General features: G+C 42.4%; 1 protein-coding gene across 3 annotated transcripts in view; it reads right to left on the reverse strand.

Moving 5' to 3' along the window:
- The window catches only part of C8A (complement C8 alpha chain), a 71,377-nt gene extending 57,525 nt beyond the window's left edge, over positions 1-13,852 (reverse strand). Inside the window, exons 1-2 of one of the 3 annotated variants that reach the window (XM_084852400.1) lie at positions 13,532-13,757; positions 10,860-11,141 (exon numbers count right to left, since the gene is read on the reverse strand). In XM_084852400.1, the coding sequence (XP_084708526.1) occupies positions 10,860-10,876 (17 nt within the window). In that variant the 5' untranslated portion in view covers positions 10,877-11,141; positions 13,532-13,757. Of the gene's footprint in view, positions 1-10,859; positions 11,142-13,531 lie in introns of all 3 variants that reach the window. The other 2 variants (XM_084852398.1, XM_084852399.1) reach the window with 2 other exon arrangements.
- Between the last annotated feature and the right edge of the window lie 10,070 nt (positions 13,853-23,922).

Here is a 23,922-nt window from a genome sequence, read left to right on the forward strand (position 1 = left end):
CTTCTTTGGAATTGGAATGTAAACTGACCTTTTCCAGTCTTGCGGCCATAGTTGAGTGTTCCAAATTTGTTGGCATATTGAATGCAGCACTTTAACAGCATCATCTTTTAGGATTTTAAATAGCTCAGCTGGAATACTGTCATCTCCACTAGCTTTGTTGTTAGTAATGCTTCCTAAGGCCCACTTGACTTCACTCTCCAGGATGTCCGGCTCAAGTTCAGTGACCGCACTATCATGGCTATCAGGGACATTCAGATCTTTCCTGTATAGTTCTTCTGTGTATTCTTTCCACCTCTTCTTAATCTCATCTGCATCTGTTAGGTCCCTGCCTTCTTTGTCCTTTATCATGCCCGTCTTTGCACAAAATGTTCCCTTGAGATCTCCAATTTTCTTGAAGAGAGCTCTAGTCTTTCCCATTCTATTGTTTTCCTTGCTTTCTTTGCATTGTTCATTTAAGAAGGCCTTCTTGTCTCTCCTTGCTATTCTCTGGAACTCTGCATTCAGTTGGATATATCTTCCCCTTTCTCCCTTGCTTTTCGCTTTCCTTTTTTCCTCAGCTACTTGTAAAGCCTCATCAGACAGCCACTTGGCTTTCTTGCATTTCTTTTTCTTTGCGATGGATTGAGTTGCTGCCTCCTGAACAATGTTATGGACCTCCGTCCATAGTTCCTCAGGCACTCAGTCTATCAGGTCTAATCCCTGAAATCTATTCCTCACCTCCACTGTATATTCATAAGGGATATGATTGAGGTCATACCTGAATGGTTTAGTGGTTTTCCCTATGTTCTTCAATTTAAGCCAAAATTTTGCAAGAATCAGCTCATGATCTGAGCCACAGTCAGCTCCAGGTCTTGTTTTGACTGACTGTATAGAGCTTCTCCATCTTTGGCTGCAAAGGACATAATCAATCTGATTTCGATATTGACCATCTGGTGATATCCATGTGTAGAGTCGTCTCTTGTGCTGTTGGAAAACAGTGTTTGCTATGATCAGCGTGTTCTCTTGGCAAAACTCTATTAGCCTTTGTCCTGCTTCATTTTGTACGCCAAGGCCATGCCTGCCTGTTATCCCAGTGATTTCTTGACTTCCTACTTTAGCATTCCAATCCCCTATGATGAAGAGGACATCTTTTTTTGGTGTTAGTTCTAGAAGGTGTTGTAGGTCTTCATAGAACCGATCAACCTCAGCTTCTTGGGCATCATTGATTGGGGCATAGACTTGAATTACTGTGATGTTGAATGGTTTGCCTTGGATTCGTACTGAGATCATTCTATCATTTTTAAGATTGTACCCCAGTACTGCTTTTCCCACCCTTCTGTTGACTATGAGTACTACTCCATTTCTTCTAAGGGATTCTTGCCCACAATAGTAGATATGATGGTCACCTGAATTAAATTCGCCCATGCCTGTCCATTTTAGTTCACTGATTCCCAAGATGTCGATGTTCAATCTTGCCATCTCATGTTTGACCACCTCCAGCTTACCTTGATTCATTGATCTGACATTCCAGGTTCCTAAACAATATTGTTCTTTACAGCATCGGACTTTCTTTTCACCACCAGACACATCCACAGCTGAGTGTCCTTTTGGCTTTGGCCCAGCCGCTTCACTCTTTCTGGCGCTACTTGGAAATACCCTCTGCTCTTCCCCAGTAGTATATTGGACACCTTCCGACCTGAGGGGCTCATCTTCCGGTGTCCTATCTTTTAGCCTTGTGATATGTTCCATGGGGTTTTCTTGACAAGAATACTGGAGTGGGTTGCCGTTTCCTTCTCCAGTGGACCACATTTTGTCAGAACTCTCTGCCATGATCTGTCCGTCTTGGGTGGCCCTACACGGCATTGCTTATGGCTTCACTGAGTTACGCAAGCCCCTTCGCCACAACAAGGCAGTGATCCATGATTACGTAGACTACCCGTGCCCAAATAAGGAACGCAAATGGTGGCGCCCATGGGCGCCGCCATTTGCGTACACGCTTTTTTTCCCCCCCAAAGTCAGCCATGATAGGCTATGTAAAGATTTACATAGCCTATCTTTTTTTTTTTTTTACTTTACTTTATTCTTTCGTGGCCGGAGAGATGGGGCGCTCCCCCCCGGCCAGAATTTCGGCGGGGAGGGATGGCGTGCCTGCCCCCTGGCCAGAATTTCGGCGGGGAGGGGTGTGGTGCCTCCCCACCCGCCAAGAATTTTGGGGGGAGAGACGGAGCACCTCCCCCCCCCCCGAAAAAAGCTGCGGGACCAGGTAAGGGACTTTCGTCCATCCCTACATATACCTCGACTTCAGCAAAGCTTTCGACAAAGTGCCCCATGATATCCTGATGAGCAAACTAGCTCAAAGTGGGCTAGATGGAACAACTATCAGGTGGATCCACAGTTGGCTACAGAATCGGACTCAAAGAGTGCTTATCAATAGGACCTTTTCAAACTGGGGAGAGGTAACGAGTGGGGTACCGCAGGGCTCAGTCCTGGGCTCAGTGCTCTTCAACATTTTTATTAATGACTTGGAGGAGGAGGTGCAGGGAATGCTGATTAAATTTGCAGATGGCACAAAATTGGGAGGGATAGCTAATACCTTGCAAGACAGAAACCAAATTCAAAGTGATCTTGGTAGGCTGGAGTGCTGGGCAGAAAACAACAGAATGACATTTAACAGGGATAAATGCCAAGTTCTGCACCTAGGAAAAAGAAACCAAATGCACAGTTACAAGATGGGGGATACGTGGCTCAACAACACTACAAGCGAGAAGGATCTTGGAACTGTTGTGGATCACAAGCTGAATATGGGCCAACAATGTGATGTGGCTGCAAAAAAGGCCAATGTTATTTTGGGCTGCATTAATAGAAGCATAGCTTCCAAATCCCGGGAAGTACTAGTTCCCCTCTACTCAGCACTGGTTAGGCCTCATCTGGAGTAATGTGTCCAATTCTGAGCACTGCACTTTAAGAAGGATGCAGGCAAGCTGGAGAGGGTTCAGAGGAGGGCAACAAAGATGATCAGGGGACTGGAAACAAAGCCCTATGAAGAGAGACTGAAAGAACTGGGCAAGTTTAGTCTTGAGAAGAGAAGACTGAGGGGAGATATGATAGCGCTCTTCAAGTACTTGAACGGTTGTCACAGAGAGGAAGACCAGGAACTCTTCTCAATCATCCCCGAGGACATGGAATAATGGACTCAAGTGACAGGAAGCCAGATTCCGGCTGAACATCAGGAAAAACTTCCTGACTGTAAGAGCAATATGACAATGGAACCAATTACCTAGGGAGGTGGTGGGCTCTCCCACACTGGAGGCATTCAAGACAAGGCTAGACAGTCATCTGTCAGAGATGTTTTGACTTAGATTCCTGCCTTGAGCAGGTGGTTGGACTCAGCGGTCTTATAGGCCCCTTCCAACCCTACTATTCTATGATTCCATGATTCTATGATTCTATGAAATAAGAAAGTGAGATACCGTAACTGGGCAAAATCCCATGGAGAACAAGTTCTGTTAGCCAGAGAGTACAGATCCTGACTTTCAATATCATATAATTTCTGGATCAGAAGTTTGGAGGCTTGTGACTGTATTAGTTAAGCTGAAGAAATAGTAGCCTATGTCTTAATATTGGTATACTTGTCTGTATATTTTAACTTGAAAGGGTCTAAATGTAATGAAGAGTAGAAAACGGACCTTTCAGTCACTGAACTGCTCTTCCTTCCTCCACTTGCTCATAATTGCAGTATTTAGAGAAGCAAAACTTAAAAATGGAGACATTTTTCTCCAAAGTTTCTACATCTCCTGTGCCTCTGAAACACAGTTGTCTAATGAAGCCTTGTTCTGGAGCAAGCTCAGTTCTGTTGCTTTTGTAGGGAAGCCAGCTTCACCTCGGGAGGTAACAGAACAGCACTGGAGTGTTTTAATTCTTTTCAGGCTTTGCCTGAATCCAATGCACACCTTTACTCCATACCCAGTGGATTTGGTATAATATTGCTCATTCTTTCTTTCTCCAGAGGTCAGAATCATGCCAACTGGAAAGCATTAGGATGAAGTCAATTTAACCTTCAGGGTTATTATGAATAAAAGGAGCATCGCCCATGACTGAGGCAGTCTGTGTGAAAAGATACTATCCACTTGGGGGGCGGGGGGCTTCTCTAAAGCTCATGGAAATAAAGAATAAATTCCAATCCAAAAAAATTAAATGAGTAGGTGGTTTTTGAAATGGTGTCACCTGTAAACGATACAGCTGTTGTATGATTTATGTGGCTTTAAGCCCCAATGGCTCAGTGAAATAGCTAGAATACTGGGCCTGGACCTGGAAACCTGACCTGTGAATGATCTTAGGCAAGTTATTACTTCTTACCTTTATCTCTAAAACTGGCATAATGGCAAGTAGCCTCACAAAGCCGATAATATATGACATAAGGACACAAGGACCCAATTACCGAAAGGTAATTTCTGAGATAACATTTGGAGCTAATGGACAGACATTCCAGAGTGATTACTTGAGCCCTTCCATTACATGATAACTGCAACATTCTCTGGATGTTTCATACAGTCTTGTCAGGTCTTGTTCAGCCCAGGGAAAACAGGATGGATAACCCGTGAAATGTTTTCACATGATTCCTTTAAAATACATGAGCCAACCATGACACTGGACACAGCCCTTAATTGGGGCAAATCATTCAACAGGATAAATAGATACAGATACTGATGCAGGTATTCCCTTGCATCCTCGTTACAACTAAAGTAGGGATGGGATGAATGTGAACACCCTCACCCAGTCCCCAGACATCCCCATGCCACTGGCTACATCACAAATCTTTGCTCATTGAACTCAAAATGCTGGATAGGGGCATTTAGCTGAACCTGCTTACTGAGCTCCCATGACCAGGAACCCTGCCTTATCAGATGCCATCGAGATTGTTGTTGTTGTTCAGTCGTTCAGTCGTGTCCGACTCTTCGTGACCCCATGGACCATAGCACACCAGGCCTTCCTGTCCTGCGCTCTCTCCCGGAGCGTGCTCAAGTTCATATTCATTGCATCCGTGATGCTATCTAGCCATCTCATCCTCTGCCGTCCCCTTCTCCTTTTGCCTTCAGTCTTTCCCAGCATCAGGGTCTTTTCCAGGGAGTTTTCTCTTCGCATTAGGTGGCCAAAATATTTGAGCTTCAGCTTCATTATCTGTCCTTCCAATGAGCACTCAGGGTTGATTTCCTTTAGGATTGACTGATTTGACCTCCTTGCAGTCCAGGGGACTCGGAAGAGTCTTCTCCAGCACCACAGTTCGAAAGCATCAATTCTTCGGCGCTCAGCCTTCCTTATAGTCCAGCTCTCACAGCCATACATTACTACTGGGAAAACCATAGCTTTGATTAGACGGACCTTTGTCGGCAAGGTGATGTCTCTGCTTCTTACTATGCTGTCTAGGTTGGCCATAGCTTTCCTCCCAAGGAGCAAGCGTCTTTTAATTTCATGGCTACAGTCACCGTCTGCGGTGATCTTGGAGCCCAAGAAAGTAAAATCTGTCACTGCTTCCATTTCTTCCCCTTCTATATACCAGGAAGTGATGAGGCCAGATGCCATGATCTTAGTTTTTTTAATGTTGAGTTTCAAACCAGGTTTTGCACTCTCCTCTTTCACCCTCAACAAGAGGCTCTTTAGATCCTCTTCGCTTTCTGCCATTAGGGTGGTATCGTCTGCATATCGGAGGTTGTTGATAATTCTCCCAGCAATCTTAATTCCGACCTCTGATTCATCCAACCCGGCATTTCTCATGATGTACTCTGCATATAAGTTAAATAAGCAGGGTGACAATATGCAGCCTTGTCATACTCCTTTCCCAATTTTGAACCACTCGGTTGTTCCATGTCTGGTTCTTACTGTTGCTTCTTGACCCTCGTACAGGTTTCTCAGGAGACAGGTAAGGTGGTCTGGTACTCCCATCACTTTAAGAATTTGCCACAGTTTGTTGTGATCCACACAATCAAAGGCTTTAGCGTAGTCAATGAAGCAGAAATAGACATTTTTCTGGAATTCTCTTGCTTTCTCCATGATCCAGCGAATGTTGGCGGTTTGATCTCTAGTTCCTCTGCCTCTTCGAAACCCAGCTTGTACTTCCGGTAGTTCTCGGTTTGCATACTGCTGAAGCCTAGCTTGTAGGATTTTGAGCATCACCTTGCTGGCATGTGAAATGAGCGCAATTGTGCAGTAGTTTGAACACTCTTTGGCGTTGCCCTTCTTTGGAATTGGAATGTAAACTGACCTTTTCCAGTCTTGTGGCCACTGTTGAGTGTTCCAGATTTGTTGGTATATTGAATGCAGCACTTTAACAGCATCGTCTTTTAGGATTTTAAATAGCTCAGCTGGAATACTGTCATCTCCGCTAGCTTTGTTGTTAGTAATGCTTCCTAAGGCCCACTTGACTTCACTCTCTAGGATGTCCGGCTCAAGTTCAGTGACCGCACTATCATGGCTATCAGGGACATTCAGATCTTTCCTGTATAGTTCTTCTGTGTATTCTTTCCACCTCTTCTTAATCTCATCTGCTTCTGTGAGGTCCCTGCCTTCTTTGTCCTTTATCATGCCCGTCTTTGCACAAAACGTTCCCTTGAGATCTCCAATTTTCTTGAAGAGATCTCTAGTCTTTCCCATTCTGTTGTTTTCCTCAATTTCTTTGCATTGTTCATTTAAGAAGACCTTCTTGTCTCTCCTTGCTATTCTCTGGAACTCTCAGTTGGGTATATCTTCCCCTTTCTCCCTTGCTTTTCGCTTCCCTTCTTTCCTCAGCTACTTGTAAAGCCTCATCAGACAGCCACTTGGCTTTCTTGCATTTCTTTTTCTTTGCGATGGATTTCGTTGCTGCCTCCTGAACAATGTTACGGACCTCCGTCCATAGTTCCTCAGGCACTCTGTCTATCAGGTCTAATCCCTGAAATCTATTCCTCACCTCCACTGTATATTCATCAGGGATATGATTTAGGTCATACCTGAACGGTTTAGTGGTTTTCCCGACATTCTTCAATTTAAGCCGAAATTTTGCAAGAAGCAGCTCATGATCTGAGCCACAGTCAGCTCCAGGTCTTGTTTTTACTGACTGTATGGAGCTTCTCCATCTTTGGCTGCAAAGGACATAATCAATCTGATTTCGATATTGACCATCTGGTGATGTCCATGTGTAGAGTCGCCTCTTGTGCTGTTGGAAAACAGTGTTTGCTATGATCAACATGTTCTCTTGGCAAAACTCTATTAGCTTTTGTCCTGCTTCATTTTGTACACCAAGGCCATGCCTGCCTGTTATCCCAGTGATTTCTTGACTTCCTACTTTAGCATTCCAATCCCCTATGATGAAGAGGACATCTTTTTTTGGTGTTAGTTCTAGATGGTGTTGTAGGTCTTCATAGAACCGATCAACCTCAGCTTCTTCGGCCTCAGTGGTTGGGGCATAGACTTGAATTACTGTGATGTTGAATGGTTTGCCTTGGATTCGTACTGAGATCATTCTATCATTTTTAAGATTGTACCCCAGTACTGCTTTTCCCACCCTTTTGTTGACTATGAGTGCTACTCCATTTCTTCTAAGGGATTCTTGCCCACAATAGTAGATATGATAGTCACCTGAATTAAATTCGCCCATGCCTGTCCATTTTAGTTCGCTGATTTCCAAGATGTCGATGTTCAATCTTGCCATCTCATGTTTAACCACCTCCAGCTTACCTTGATTCATTGATCTGACATTCCAGGTTCCTAAACAATATTGTTCTTTACAGCATCGGATTTTCTTTTCACCACCAGACACATCCACAGCTGAGTGTCCTTTCGGGTTTGGCCCAGCCACTTCACTCTTTCTGGCGCTACTTGGAAATACCCTCTGCTCTTCCCCAGTAGCATATTGGACACCTTCCGACCTGAGGGGCTCATCTTCCGGCGTCATATCTTTTAGCCTTGTGATACGTTCCATGGGGTTTTCTTGGCAAGAATACTGGAGTGGGTTGCCATTTCCTTCTCCAGTGGACCACATTTTGTCAGAACTCTCTGCCATGACCTGTCCGTCTTGGGTGGCCCTGCACGGCATAGCTTATGGCTTCACTGAGTTACGCAAGCCCCTTCGCCACAACAAGGCAGTGATCCATGAAGGGGGTCATTGAGATCCTTGCATTCAATGCAGGAAGACCTGTGACACAGCCAGGGGTGCAGGGACATGGGGGGGGCAGGACATGCTTGCATGTGTCCTGTCCCCATTTCAATTGTAACTGGGTTGCAGGCAAGCACCTGCATAGGACTACTGATATGGTTATAGATATATTAGGAACATCTCCACCACAATGAGGATGGAAATTTGGGGCACAGCCCAAAGATCATGTGACTAGCACTGGGTGCTGAGCAGGTTTACAGGCTTCTGTTTCTTAGGCAGGCACAATAGCAGGCATATGCCCCATGTCCCCCTCTCAAATGCTCCATGGAGAACAACTTTTGCCTCTCAACAGAAGTTACAAGTCAGTATGTGATAAGAGGGGCCATGGCTCAGTGGCAGAAGATCAGCTTTGCCTGTAGAAGATTCCTTGGCTTCACTAGTTAAAAGGGATAATGTAGGAGGTGATGGTAAAGACTGGAGACCTGGAGAGTCTCTGCTAGTGAGAGTACATAATAGATAGTGGCCTTTGTGTTTTCTGCATTAAACTTTTTCAGAGACTAACAAGATCCTGCAAACTGCAGCACTAGCAAGGGTGTGTTCCTTTGGGCTATGTCATTTAAAAGGAGCATAGGAGAACAGAGAAATATGTATTCCCGCACTGTGAAACACAGTGGTGATTTGCATCCGACACATTCCAAAATAAGACACATCCAGTTTGATTATTCATTGGTGGGGAAGGGGAAGTGACAGTCTCAGAAATCCTTGTTATTGTTGCATTTCTAGCCAAGAGTTCTATCATTATCACTTATCATATATTATCACTGATGGTTGACTGACAAGCAGAATAAAAGCAACAAAGACTACTGTGGCACCTTAAAGACCAACAAATTTATTGTGGCAGGAGATCTGGATTCCTGACTTGGATTCCTGCATTGAGCAGGGGGTTGGACTCGATGGCCTTGTAGGCCCCTTCCAACCCTACTGTTCTATGATTCTATGATTTCATAGGCGAGAGCCCATTTTGTCCAGCAGACTGATTTTCTTAAGAGACTGTGTTATGTGGGGAGATAGTACTACTGATAATTAGAAGAAAGATGGATTCATAAGAAGCTGCTGAAGAAAGATCACTAAATGAAAGACTGAAATACTCAAGAGATGAGTCTGTGCATACACATCAATGTATGCTAGATCAAATCACAGGGTCTCTATGGACAAACATCAAAATCCAGCAGTCACACACTGGACAGACACGTACGCACAGACATGCACATGAAAGATAGACTCACAACAGAATAATTTCAAAATATATCTAGCGCTAAATGTTTCAGCTCTTGCCTTTATCGGTAGCTGCAATGTTAAATGGATGCTAAGAGTTTGGAACACTGGGAGGTGAAAATTCCTAAGAAGAATAAAACAGAGGTGTGAGTGGTATAAAGAAAGTTTATGAATTCAAGTTAAGGCCATATGGGCTAAGAAGAATTCTTAGTCTGTAAATCCAGAAGTTTTCCTTTCTGTCAAGTATGTCAGTCTCCTTTGTTCAGTTGGAAGCAATTGAAAGTCTAAGGGCTCAATCCTAACTAGATAGGTGGCCACCTCTGGACTTGGAGGTGACCGCCTATCCAAAGCAAAGCAGGAGAGGCTCGGGGGGATTGTTCCCTCCGCGCCTCTCCTGCCTTGCTGTTTTTCACTAGACAGCTGTTTTCGGCTGTCTAGCAGCAGGGGGCCCAACCGGGAGAGGAAGCTGCCATACGACACATTGGATATGTCGTACGTGCAGCTCCGCTCTCCCCGTCCCAGAATGCCCCCCCGGCCTTGCCCCTTTTCAGTTGCTCCGTGCTCCTCTTATGAGTGCAGAGGATGGGGCTTCTCTATGCTGCCCCTGAGGCAGCGCAGATGAGGGTGGAGGTCAGTTTTCCAGGAACTGACCTCAGAGCACGGGCTCCGAGGTCGGTTCCCAGAAAACAGTATATCCTATTGCCCTCTAGACAGTGTCTAGTGGCCATAGGATTGCTCCCTAAGAGACTATGTGCAAGTGAGTTAAAAGGCCTTGCAACAGGCTGCTCTAGTTTTTTAGTACGAATTGTAGATTCCTGGTTACAGAATTTTGTTCTTAGGTCCATTGTAGTTTTTCCTACATATTGGAAAGAAGATCTTTTTTTTTTTTTTACATTCAGTTAATTAAATCACATTAGTGGAAGTGCATGTTACTGGTTGTCTAATGCAGCAAGTTTTGTTAGTAATTGTGCTCTTAAAAGGAGTGGTTTCTTGAAAGTAACTGCAGGTAATGCAACAGGCTAATTTACATAGATGTGATCCTGGATTGCAAATATTTTATTTAAGTGCTGCTTTAATTAGTAATTTATGTAAACTGGGTGGTTTTTGAACATGATGCATGGTGGAGAATTAGTGGCTTCTGTTAGACAAGGACAATAGGATATAATAGGGTAACTATATTTCATTATCTGGTGGTAGTTAGGGGCAGGGGGATGGTAGTCCACAACAAATGGAATGTGATTCTCTTTCAAAGAGTTAGCCTTTGCTTCATAAAGGAGAGTATCCTTGGATATTACTGATGCTGAAATGATAATATAGGAAATAATGAAATTACATTATCAGTGTAGTCTGAATTGTTAGAGATGTTCTTTAAGCTCATTTCATCTTTTAGAGAGAGAGAAATCATGATTTCTAATGCATTTTGTCCTAAGATAAACTATAAATAATATTCTTCTATAAACGGCTCGGACAACATTACCTGTAGTTAAGGTACATGTGGGAATCTGTAGGTTTACAATATAGGTCTGTGACAATTCGATAGTTTCCAGTGATTAAGAGGACATCCAGGAAGAATAATTTTGGGTTTCAGTTGTGATGTTGCTGGTAAACTTTGTTGTCAAGTGGATAGTGTTGATATCATTAGTAAAATTCTCCAAGCTATCCCTTCCATAGTCTCAGATGACAAAAATGTCATGTAACTAATGCCACCATATGCTGAGCTTCTAGATGGAAGTTCTCTTGATAATTTCTTCAGGTTCTCCTGTAAATAGATTGTCATATGATGGGGCCATACGTGTTCCCATTGCTGTACCTTGGAGTTCTAAATAGTGGCTGCCATTAAACATAAAATTGTTGCAAGTGAGTGTCCACTTTGCTAAGGAAGTTAAGACTCCGGTATTGGGTTATTAGAAATTCTGCTATTTAAGAAGTATGTTAAGGCTGAAAGGCAATCTTTATAGGGTATGTTAGTGTATGAAGAAGTACCATCAAAGGTTGCAATGATGGTATCATTATTAAATCAACATTCCTGATTTAGTCTTTCAAGCTTCATAAGGAAAACTGTAGTGCCTTAATATATGAAGGAAGTTTATGGACTAGTGGTTGAATTATGGAATCAATATATAGTACAATTCTCTCAGTGACAGCATTGTTGCATGAAACAATAGGTTGTTCTGGGTTGTTGTTTTGTATGGATGTCTGGTAGCATGTAAATCTTCTGCTGTGGGGGAGGGGTTAATTAAAAGGTCAGGAATTTCTCTGTCCAATAAGTTCTCATAAAAGTATTTATGGATTACGTTGCCAATGTTTTAATTCAGGTCAGCTATGATAATATGATCAAGGAGTTTGTATTTACTGGTGTCATTTAGTCATCTCAGACCTTCAGAAATATAATCCTCAATCTTCATCACAACCACAGTTTCTCCTTTATCAGCTGTTTTTATCAGTGACTGGGTTCACACAACACACTAATCCATGCTCAGTGGTTGAGTGTGGGTTGTTGTTGAACCATGAGTTGTTTGCTGACCTGTGGGTTAGTATGTTCTCTGAACCCAAGACATTCTCCACAGTGTGGCTTGTTACCATGCAGTGTGGTTTATTTTTCTCAAACAAGCCACCTTGAGAAAACCATGGTTTGTTGTTGGGTTGTTAAGGGTGGTTAAAAAGCCACACTGCATTGTTAACAAGCCACCCTGTGGAAATATCCTGGGTTCAGATAATACGCTAACCCACAGTTCAGCAAACAATGTTCAACAACAACCCACACTCAGCCACTGAGTGGGGCTTAACATGTTGTGTGAACAGCCCCACTATGTCCTTTCTAATTCAAGGTTGGCTGAGGGTCGCTCTTTCTTCTCTTGTTATATTGTCAAAGACACTTCCAGGTTTGTGTTCATGATGTTTTTGTAACTGATTGAAGGAAGGTTTCTAATACTGGATTTCTATTTGGGTGTAGTGTTCAGGTTTTGAGGGGCAGGAATTGTGAGAGAGGATTATGGCATAGGTTCACAATATCATTATGGAAAAATTCTTTTAACCTGCATCTTTCCTCAAACACATTAACGTCAGCATACATTTGGGCCAAATCATGCTATCTCGGTGTAGGGCAGAAGTTAAGGCCTTGAGACAGCAGTTTAATTTCTGTAGGAGAAATTCCTTCACCTTTTGGATCCACTATAAAACTTTTTTGAATTAGTGAAATTTTGGGAGTACTTTTGGTGCATAGTCTCACTGTATTGAAGTCTTCTATTTTTACATTGTTAGGATTTTCTATCTTCAATGTCTGTATAAAATTGTGTTTAAAGATGGAGCTGAACAATTACTCTATCTACCTTTCTTAAATATTTTAACTTAAGACACACTGCATCCATGGTTTCCTGGTGGTGTCTCTATCCTTCAGCTTTCAGAAAAGTATTCAATAGGTTCACCTTCACCCAGATTTAAATTTGCCTCTTCATTGTTCTGCTTTGTTTGATAACTTCATCAAACATCAAAAAACTGTTCATTATTTAGTTTCAGTAAGGATTGCTAGAATGATAATTGAATGTAATTTTTCCTCCCTCTATCACCTCTTCTCTCCCTGTGTCATAACCCAATTACTGTTGATACCATGTTTTGATCTTTCCACATTATATTTCTTTTGGGCAGGTTTCCAATTAACTATTGGAGAAAGGCCCAATAGAACTTTATTTTAAACACATCCACACTTTATTAGCCAATAAAATATTGAAAGTTAAAGCTACACAAACATTGTCTTAATTTTGTGTATGTGTTACTTTTTTCTGCATTATTTCATTATCACAGAAACAAGGACTATCAGCTCACTGAGTTTTTAAACAGCATGGTTCAAAGCTAAATATTGAATTAGAATATATGAAAGGTGGAAAGTGAGGAATGGAATTGTTTGAAGAAAAATTGTAGTGCAGAAGGAAATGTATTAAAAAGGTATAATTATAAGACTGCAAAATGGTTTGTGTAACAGCCCTGTTACTCTTTTGTGATGGTACTACTTTATAAATCATTTTCTGTTCGCTTCTTAAAGGTAATAGTACCCACATGCCTCATTCCTGAGTATGAATTGGTGCACTGACCAGATAGACAACAATTTCTACATATAAGGCAGTATCTTAAATTACATAAAGATAGACTTACCTCTGGGAAGGCAATCCTGTTAGCTTACTGTCCACTGCAGCTGTATCTTGACATGATAGTAGATAAGCTATCAAGAGAATCATAGGTGACAAAATCTTACTCAGATAGAACATTTTCTATTAGTAAAAACAAACGCTTTTTGATTTTAGTTTGGAAACCTTCAGGCCCCGTTTTGGGGAATGAGCTGTTTTTTTGTTTCTGTTTTTGTTTTAAAAAAGTATACTGCACCAGGAGTGTTCACACTACTGTGAATCATTGACGAAAGGCCCAGACTATGTGCTAAAGGACACCTCCCTTTTGGTAATAGATTCCTAAGTATTGGGCAAAGGGGCATCTTTAAACAAGTTTTATTTACATGCTAAAGTCAACAAAGTGTTATCAACGGAACGGAACTGAAATCCTCTTTATTATTAGGCATAAAGGTTTTCTTAATAGAAAACTACCCCTTGATAAAGAAGTCTGAGGAGCATTTTGTTAGTTATTGTTTGTTTACTCTGCATGACTTGTGCTACTAAGGGAGTAAGGAGAAAATTACTTTAAGAAAAGCCAAGTGTCTCCTATATCAAGGGAATTTATTATCATTATCATTATTTTGCCTCTTTCTAGTGTGACATATTAATATGTGGGGCATTTCCAGATACAGGGGTTGTATTTAACTAAGGTTAACCACTTTGAGGTGTCAATGTTGGTTAGAAAAAAAGGCTGTCTGTAGAAATAAATGCATGTAGTATATATGTTTGGGGGTTTTGTGGAATGCAGAATCTGAGTAGCCTGATCCCAGTGGAGGCCGGTGGCTCCAATTACAGTGGGGCTGGAAATCCATTCTGGGTTTCAGTCAGACCCAGCCAGAACTCTAAAGCCACTATCCAAGGTGCTGAACCCAATCCACAAAATAGGTCCAACACCTTGGATAGTTCCTTTAGAGTTCTGGCTCGTTCTGACTGAAACCCAGGATGGATTCACAGCACCACCGAAATCAGAGCCACCAGCCTACACTGCCCAATCCATACAATTAAATGGTGCCTGGAGACCCTGTCCTAGTAACATTGTTTCTCTTGCTGTTTGGTAAATGGTTGCCAGTTTTCATGCAATGGGAGTCACTGTTCATGTATCAGGGCATGTATCTAGTGGTTAATTTATAACAAGAGAGATGCCAAGGCTCCAGCCTGTGTCGATGCCATTCCTTCTGAACTATGAGCCCTGCTCAGTTTAAGCACAAGTGAACTGTGAAAAGCAAGTATCCAAAGGTCTTCTCTTTACTACTCTGCAATATTCCACAGCTGAATCCTGTCATTCACAATAGGTTCCCAGGTTCAGCTCTGATGAAGCATGGCTCAGATTGGGCCTAGAACATATTAAAATGCTAGTTTGTTGAAGCCAGGTTTGGGTGATCATGTCAGAAGAGTAGTTGCCTAGATGATACAAAAATCAATCTGGGCCTAATTTGGCTTATGTGAAGTCAACTATAGTTACTACCTGTCCAAACAGAGCTGGTAATCTAGATAGCGCCATGTGGGAAAGCTTTGCAAAATGGTGCACTGAATCGTGCTGATAAATTCACTTAGGAAAAACAAAATGTACACAGTACAGGGCCCTAAAGGAAATGGCAATTCATTTTTCCCCATTGCCTGTCTCAATAAAATAGTTTCTAGCATCCAAGGCAGAGTGAGTTATTGCTTAGCTCATAACAGCTGTCATGTTTGCCTACTCAGTCACTGCATCACTGGGATCTAAATCTTTGTTTTCTAAAGCAACTTGAGAGAAGAAAGAAGGAACTTAAAATATAAAATTTCCTTTAATTTTATATGATCTGTGAACCCAGCCACAGAGAATATCTCCAGTCCAAAGCCTGACCTACCTTTAATATAAATGACTGCTTTGCACATGTCTTTCAGCATCGAGAGATATTATGGAAGCATTATATCTATTTTCCACCTCTCGATAGCAGCATCAGAAACATGCAATATATGATTAAAGTCATTTGTGGATCTTCTTCTAGATGTAAGGCTGGACATTGTCTGGCGCAATCAAGCACAGCTGCAATTTCAGAAGGATAGGTACCTTATTTTAGTGAGTGTGCTGTCAGGGGCAGGAAAGAGTTAAAGAGATTCAAGCAGCAGAGCAAATTACAGGTGAAATACAACAAGTCCCATATCACAAGGTGTTCCATATTGAAAATGATAGCTCAAAGTTGTACTTCCACATCTAATAAAATTCGGAACTGAAACCGCCTGAAAGATGCAGTGACCTTCAAGAGAATGTCCCTCTCGTCTCGCTGCATATTAGCTATTTGGCATTCCTTGCCACACCAAAATGCAAAGAAAGACAACCCATGCACAAGGCCACATATTGCCAAACTGGTCTCATGTTGGAAGAGAAAATCATAAAAGGAGGCCTGCACTGGGACAAATCCTGTAACATATGAAAGGAACAATTGACAGGGTGTATGTGAGGGTGAGGGAGATGCTGATGCACTGAGAAATGAAAACAACCCTGGCAACCTTCTCACTGCAACCTTTTATTAGGGCTATGAACAAGGCCCAAATAATTTATTTCAATGAGACAAGCTAGTCACTAAAGCCCCAAAGAGCTTTCTGAGATGGCAGGAGCATCAGTGACACATGGATGATGACTGGAATAGAAGACACAGGGGATAGAGGCAGCCTCTCTTCGCTCTTCAGACAGAAAGCCTTTCTCCAAATGCTCCACTCCTAAACCTGATACTTGTATACTGTCCTGGCCATGCACAGTCCTCACACATATGCTTGCAGACTCAGGGGCATCCCCTTGCTCTGATATGTGAAAATGCCAACGTTGGCATGATATTTCTTTTTGTGGCCTAATATACATGGGGCCACCACCCCCTTCTGTTTAATATATATTGGCTACTTCATGGAAAACTGCCTTATCCCAGTTCAGACTATTTGTTCATCTAGCCCAGTATTGCCTACCTTGACTGGCAGCATCTCTCAAGCATCTCTGGCAGAGGTCACCCCCCAGGACCTTCTACCTTCCTCTACACTGGAGATGCCAGAGATCAAACCTGAAACCTTCTGCATGCAACATATTTGCTTTTCCACTGAGCTATAGTCCCCTGCCCTTGACCATATCTACTCCTGTGAATTGTTGATCCAATATGTTAGGCATATACCTAACATTTGTGCTCATATTATTTTCACTCTTGATCCATATGGCTTATGAAACATCAGACTGAAGGATAATAACACTCAAAGGGTGTGTGTGTGTGTATGTGGCGGGGGGGGGGGGATACTGCTCATTTATCCCCTGGTCTCCAAAATCTGTAGCAATTGATTCTCCAAGTATTTATTTATTTAATTTATTTATTTATTTACAATATTTCTAGGATGCCTTTCAGGGCAGAAGGTAGATCCATGTCTCTCGAGCAAAGCTCTTCTTCTGATTGACAACAGGAGCATCTGTGCACATCTGCAAAACTAGTGTATGTGTGTGTGTGTGTGTGTGGCTAATTAGGACTTGAGCTATTTTGAGCTGTTGCTCAGATTCTGCATGCTAGAGATATTGAAAAATGGGCTCTGGCTCTGGGCACTTTCATTCACTTGGTTCATTAATTCAAGAAGGTGTAAGCAAATCCCTCTCCTGCTGTTATTAAAAAATGCTAGTAGCTAGCCCCACAGGTAAGGATAATATAAGACTACTGCAACCAGAGCACATCATTATTAATATATCTGAGATATCTTTGGGATGGATGGATGGATAACTGTATTCCAAGAGCTACATGTATCCATAACCTAATATATTTCCTTTCAGAAACCAAGAAAATAATTGGCTAATGTTGTGCATGATTGTGGTCCATGGCTCCATACTACCCAATGTTTGGAGACTTTTTCAGTGTCTAAGGGTGCAATCCTATGCTTGTTTAGACAGAAAAAAGTCCTACAACTCCCAGAACCCCCCCCCCCACTATGCCGGCTGGGGAATGCTGGCAGTTGTAGGATTTATATCTGTCTAAGCATGCATAGGATTGCACCCTAAGGCTGCAATCCTATACACACTTACCTGGCAGTAAGTCACACTGAACTCAATAGGGCTTACTTCTGAGTAGCCATGTCTAGGATTGCATTGTAAATGAGTGTTATGATTTTATGCGACCTTCTAAGCAATGGAAGAGCACAATTCTTTACCTCACTTGGGGTTCAGGCCTGAGGTAATAATATTGCAATGGTCTCAGAGTATTGCCCATGCCCCCATAACCTGTAGACAGCTATTTCATGTGTGGAATAAGTCAGCCAACTGACACATTGATGGAATAGCTTCCTTTTTCTTTCCATGCCTCTTGAAACTTGCAGCATATAAATCAAGGGCTTAGAGACTCATCTTGTAATAAGAAGCAGAAGAAATTTCAGTGTAAACAAATGTGGACATAGTCATTCCTTGCTGTTCTGAGTTCTAGAGTAGTTCTCAGCTACTCGGTGTTAACGTTTTGCTCAAGCTGCATAACTTCTTTCTTCTCTTCATTTATTACACAGTACTAGCGTTGTGCTGAAAATTTCTCCCATATTTTTTTCGACCATGCTCATTCAATTTGGTAGAAGAGAAACTGCTTTCAAGAAGAAATTTAGTGGTGAGAATTTCTCCAAAATTTCTTCATGGGTTGGGTTTGGGTTTCTTGGACTTATCTTACTTAGGAAGTGGCCGAGGAGTGAGCACAAGTGTCCTGTTTTTCATTGTACAATCATCTCTCTGGCTGCCTGTAGCCTCCTCAGCTTCCTACACTTCAATTGAAGCCCAGTTTTAGGCACTATGAGGTAATTCCTCCCATGGGGCTCTTTTAGACCAGGACGTGCAGGTAGTCTGAGAGACTAGCTTTGATTAAGTAAGCTCAAAAACACCACAAAAATAAATTATAAAACATCCTGAATGAGGCAGAACAATGGAAGCCTCTTTCATGGGGGAAAACTTACAGGAAATTAGAAGACAGATTTTGGCAGAGCACTAACTCCACCTCATCCCTGGAGCTAGATACAACACTGTCCTCACCTGCATCATAGTGGATGCAAACTGGGGGCTGATACTGTTGCAGCACAAAAAAAAACCCCAAACTCTTACCAAAAGAGAAAGAAGGTGAGCTACAAGCCCTGCCAATGGGGAGCCCTACCTGGGAGAAACTGTTGAGAATTTCTTCTCTCCCTGGAGAAATTCAGTGAAATTTTCTCCCAAATTTTTCTGCCCACATGTAAGGTGGAGAATTTCAAGAGGCCATTTTGCACACAGCTCGACACAGTATTTCATTAGATTCTACTTCAAAAGGTTCCCATGTCATCTATAAATACCTGTAGGGTCTTAAGATCTTCTGAATGCTACAGTAGTCTACAAGTCCATAGGGTACACTTTACAGAGCATCGACTGCTCACACAAACCAGTTGTGATTTGCTTCTCTACAGTTCCAAATGCAGTTGGGTGATAATGGAGAACATGTTCTGGGCATGTCATTTTCAATGGCATGCCTCTTTTGGTGGCAAGTGCAATAGGTGCATTGGCTCTAAACCTCTCAACAAAATATCTGGCTTTTCATCTACCATCCTGACTATTCTGTAATGATTCAAAACCATTTAAAATCAGAATTTAGCATTTAATCATTATAAATATATGATATGGCCTTAGAGATGCAGGTTGTACCCCTGTCTAGGTTGTATCCAGAATGTGTTACCCCCATCTAATTATGCTACTACAGAGTTTATGTATTTATGTATTTATGTATTTATTTATTTTAGAGTATACTGCTTCCCATTTAAAAAAATTCCCGAAGTGGTTTACAACAAATTGTAAAACAATGTATCATTATAAAAGCACAACATTTAGGCAAGTTAGGGAACAATCCTATGGGGATAGGCGACCGCTTATCCAATGCAAGGCAGGAGAAGCGTGGAGGGGATCGTTCTGCTCAAACATAAAGATGTGTAATGGAGGTGAGCAAGCTCCACCCACCTGTCACCATCTTTGTTCATGGGAGTCATGGCTCCCAACCCTCTGACCTTCCAGTGTGCAGCAGAGGATTCTGATAAGGATGAGGCACAGGTGACTTCTTCAGAGTAGGGCAGCCAGTGCCTTATTCAGGGCCTTCCCAGCCAGAGAACACATCATCCTTTGGCTCAAGGGGTGACCCCAGCAGAGCTTCCATCTCCCCAGCCTTGCTGAAGTCTCAGGCTACAAAACAAGGTGAGGGTCTTTTAACTGTCTAGTCAGCTCCTGAAGGAGGAGCAATCCTGACCACACTACAGGTCTTGTCAGCCTATATAAGGCTTCAGTTGCGTGTAGCTCCCTGTAGAGACAATGTCTTCCTATGGCTGCAGTACTAGAGCAGGCTCCATTCCACATGGAGCTATCCAAGATCCATTTCAGTGTTTCCTGATGAAGACAAGCCCTATTTAGGTGTTCAAATCCCCCACATGATTTGAATCGCCTTAAGGTGAGTGAGATCAAGAAAACTAGCTCTGGGGGAGAGTGTGCTAGTTACATCTCCTCTGTTATATCCTTGGTGCTAGCTCCATCACCCTCCATGTATATGAGGGCAAACAGCTGCTGTGGGGAACCTGCTGTCCACATGATCGAGGCCAGATGAAAGGTTCTCCTAATCCCTCATAAGGGGATAGATTTCACTTCTCTCCTGCAAGCATGTGCAGCCCCAGTTTGGATTGGGACCATGGCCCAATGAGTCTTTAAGCTTCCCTGCACCTGTTTTTGTCCCGAAAGTCCATCCCTCTCCTGCAAAGGGGGGGGGCAGTTGGAAAAGAAAAAAAGCTCTCCATTGGAGTCAATGGAGGATTTTTAATGGAATTTTGAGATGAAAATGGGTGGAGAGGGAGCTTAAACCCTCTTCTCCCAAAGTGCCATGGAGAGTAGGGAAAATAGTCACCCATCGCTCCACTATGCATGATTAGGAGAATGTTCAGGTTGGCTCTCAGAACCTTAGAAAATCGGGGTTCTAGATTGTGCAGGGAGCCTACACAGCAGAACAGGCTCCCTGTTGCAGAAATTCACTCTTCGACTCATGGAGGGTAACAGGACCAGCAACAGAGAAGGCAGAGCTAGCGTATTCACTTCCACTATCCCTCATGAATGCTAAACGTGTGGGGATTTGAACACCTAAATAGCATTCTCTAGATCCTGGAACAGGGCAGGCAGGGACCTTTAGGATGGCCACCTGAGGAGCTCCAGAATGTTCTGAGACCATAAGAAAAGAATGTATTACATCTGTCAGAACATTAACAGTACTTTATTAAAATATACTGTCCTTGTAATGTATTAAGTTGCTTTCTGCAGCTATGGTACATCTCACAAATAAATAAAGCTCCTCAATAAGGAACAGATCCCTGAAATTTGGAACAGGTCAGGTGGCAAGCTGAGGCAGGGTGAAGAATCTTACCTCAACACTGGTAGGAAGCCATCCTCCACTGCACCTGAAGGCGGCAGTCTGGCTTAGCAGGTGCAGTAAGGGCTGCCTGGAACACACAGGTCTGTCGTCCAACAGAGAGGAACAGCCAGGGGGTGGCTGCTGCTGCCCCCTCCCCACCAGCCAGCTTCTGCCACCTGAGCTGACTGCCTCATGGTATGGCCGGCCCTGTCTAACCAGGATATTTAGGCTTTGAGGTTACCATTAGATAAATTGTGGGATGGCTCAAGTCAGTGTGGAATTGTCTTGTGCAAACTGTTATCTCAAGGATGGCCCAATCCATAGAGACAGTGGGATATTTGAACCACTGAGTCAGGCAGGGTGAAAGCGGAAGCCACTGGCAGCCTAGAAAGCATGTGTCCGCTTGAATTTTTCATTGTCCTGATTGGATAGGGCACTCTCAAAAATTGTTGAGGGAAAAAAATAATAGATGTGCAATAAATGTTATTGTTCTGGCAAATAATTTATAAGTTGGTCCAGTAAAAGTTGTCATTATCCACCTTGTCTGTGTTTAATCTGAGGATCAATACGTGCTAAAAACGTTTTGTTTTCTTCCCCAAAAGCTGTAGAAAATGAAATAGGTCAAAGAAAGCTGATGCAGGTAAAGCTAGCTTAGCTCTCCCTCTAGTGGAAAATCACAGCAAAGCTTGTTTGCCTGTGTCTAAAACAGCAATTTGATCATGACTGGCCAGACCAAACCTAGACACAGCGCATTTGCAGAAGCTTTGTGGAAAGCTGATTAAGCTCCGGAGAGTAGCTATAGAGGACATGGGATGCAATCCTTATCCTACGCACTCCCTGGCAATCATTCCCATTGACCTCATTATATATAGGATTGGTCTATAAGGGTCCTTCTACACACAAAGAATAAAGCAGCTTTTGCTTCCATCAGGTTTGTGATGCACGTAAAGAGCATGCATTGGTTAGAATGCTCATTTGTGTCATAAATGCCTTTCATCCGCTTTCTCTTCTGAATCAGCAATACTTGGCCATTAACTTGAAAAGGGAGAGATGCACAAATTCCATTAAAACCACATCTGTGAAAATGCTTGCAGGCTATGATACTTATGCATTCTAGGGCTGTTACACATGTTGTTCATTTGCGCAACTCCTGGAAGGGTAAAGAGAAACAGACCTCCAACTGGTGCCTGGAGGAGAATGTATTGGTACAAAATTATAAAAGCTTCCAAAATTGTTTTAATCTAAATTGTTTTCATTCCATCCTGAATTTTGGATTTCTGAATTCCTTGATTTTATTTCTGAGGTGAAACTGATGCCTTGAGGAATCCTCCATTGGTTTGTTTTTAATTTCCAAAATTGTTTAAAGTTCATTCCCTCTCCCTCACCTTACCAAGGTCCCACATGCACATTGATTAAACACTGCAACAAAGTAATCTTTACATGACTGTATGGACAATTGCACCAAGATTCTTTTGGTTTGATAGTGTTTTACCAAAGGACAGGAATACCTTTGTGTATCAGTAAAACACTGAACAGAAAGAACCTTGTATGTACAATCATATCAAGATTAGGGGGTGTTAGTGCTAGTTGGCAGTACATTCAGCTACAGCATCCGCTATGAGCGCTTCTGTACTTCCTACACTATTGGAGGAATTAATTGGGTGCTTACAGAAATCTTAGCCTACAATAGCTGTTTATAAAAGCCTTTGGAATGTAGTAAAGCAGATGTTCAGATTGTCAGCGAGGAATGGAATAAGGATTTGGAGTCTAATCAATGGAAAGTTCCCTTAGGTTGCATACGTACTATTTCGGTACGTCTAAAACTGAGGTGGATTCAACAAAAAATGATGCTTTGTGTATATTGTACACCACAGAGGCTTGCTAAGAAAAAGCTGGCTAGCTCTGCTGGATGCTGCTGATGTAATGAAGACAAAGCCTCATTGAGGCATATGATGTGGCCATGTCCCGTAGCAGCTTCATTTTGGTTCGAAGTTATTGCTCGTATACATTTTTGTTCTGGAAAAATTTGTGATAATAGTGGATGTCCATGCACTTTTAAATTACATCCCTGTGATGTGGGGATTAACAAATGGACAGCAAAAGTGGATACTGAGAGCCCTTGCAGTTGCAAAGATACCTATACTTCAAGCTTGGAAGGATAAACACTCACCACCTATCATTTATGGACTGAAGATCTTACTGTTCTTGCTACATTTGAACGCACCTCCTACAGCTGTTATTTTGTATGGATGCTTATTTAGATATATGGCCTACTTATATTAACATATATATTCGAAAATCCTCCCCCGCTTTTTTTCTTTTCTCCCCCCACCCCTTATATGCTTGTTGTTGTTGCATTTGTGTGTGTGTGTGTGTGTAATTAGGGTGGGGTTTTGTTTTGTTTTTGCAGTGTTTTACCAATGTATACATGCATTCCAACCTTGGGGTTAATTTCACAACCACTCCTAGGCTGCAATCCTATGACCCCTGGAACATGAGGTCTGAACTTGGAGGGAGGAATCTGATCTTCGATGCCCCCCACCTCACCTCAGGAGAAAGATCTGTAGCTCTAAGCTTCCCACTGTCAGATCTCTGACAATGGTAGAGATGAAAAGTGGGCAGATCCACCCCAGCCAGCTTTACATATTATGGGGTACACCATGAGCTATTCTCCTGCAGCAAGACTATCCCCCCTGAAATGAGGACTCCCTTTCTTTCCTTCCTTACTTTGGACAACTTATCCATCTTTCAAAGCTGGATTGGTTGAACCTGTATTGGGGAATGAGCTGCTGTAGTTGTTGAGCAACTGTACAATAGGTCATGGGGTTTTGAGGGGAATTGCCTGTGAGACCAGCTACTCTGCTTGCTCTTGAAAGGAAAATCTTGAGTAGAATTAAAAATGTTTCCCTGGGGTGGTAGGGGTGGGAAGAGGCACAATAAATTCCTCTGCTCGCTCAAGTTATGTAGTAACTGTCAGATAACACTGCACTAATAACAA

This window comes from Heloderma suspectum, chromosome 4, assembly GCF_057233095.1.
Source record: "Heloderma suspectum isolate Gila_16-S chromosome 4, 16-S_ref, whole genome shotgun sequence".
Classification (NCBI taxonomy): Eukaryota; Metazoa; Chordata; class Lepidosauria; order Squamata; family Helodermatidae; genus Heloderma; species Heloderma suspectum.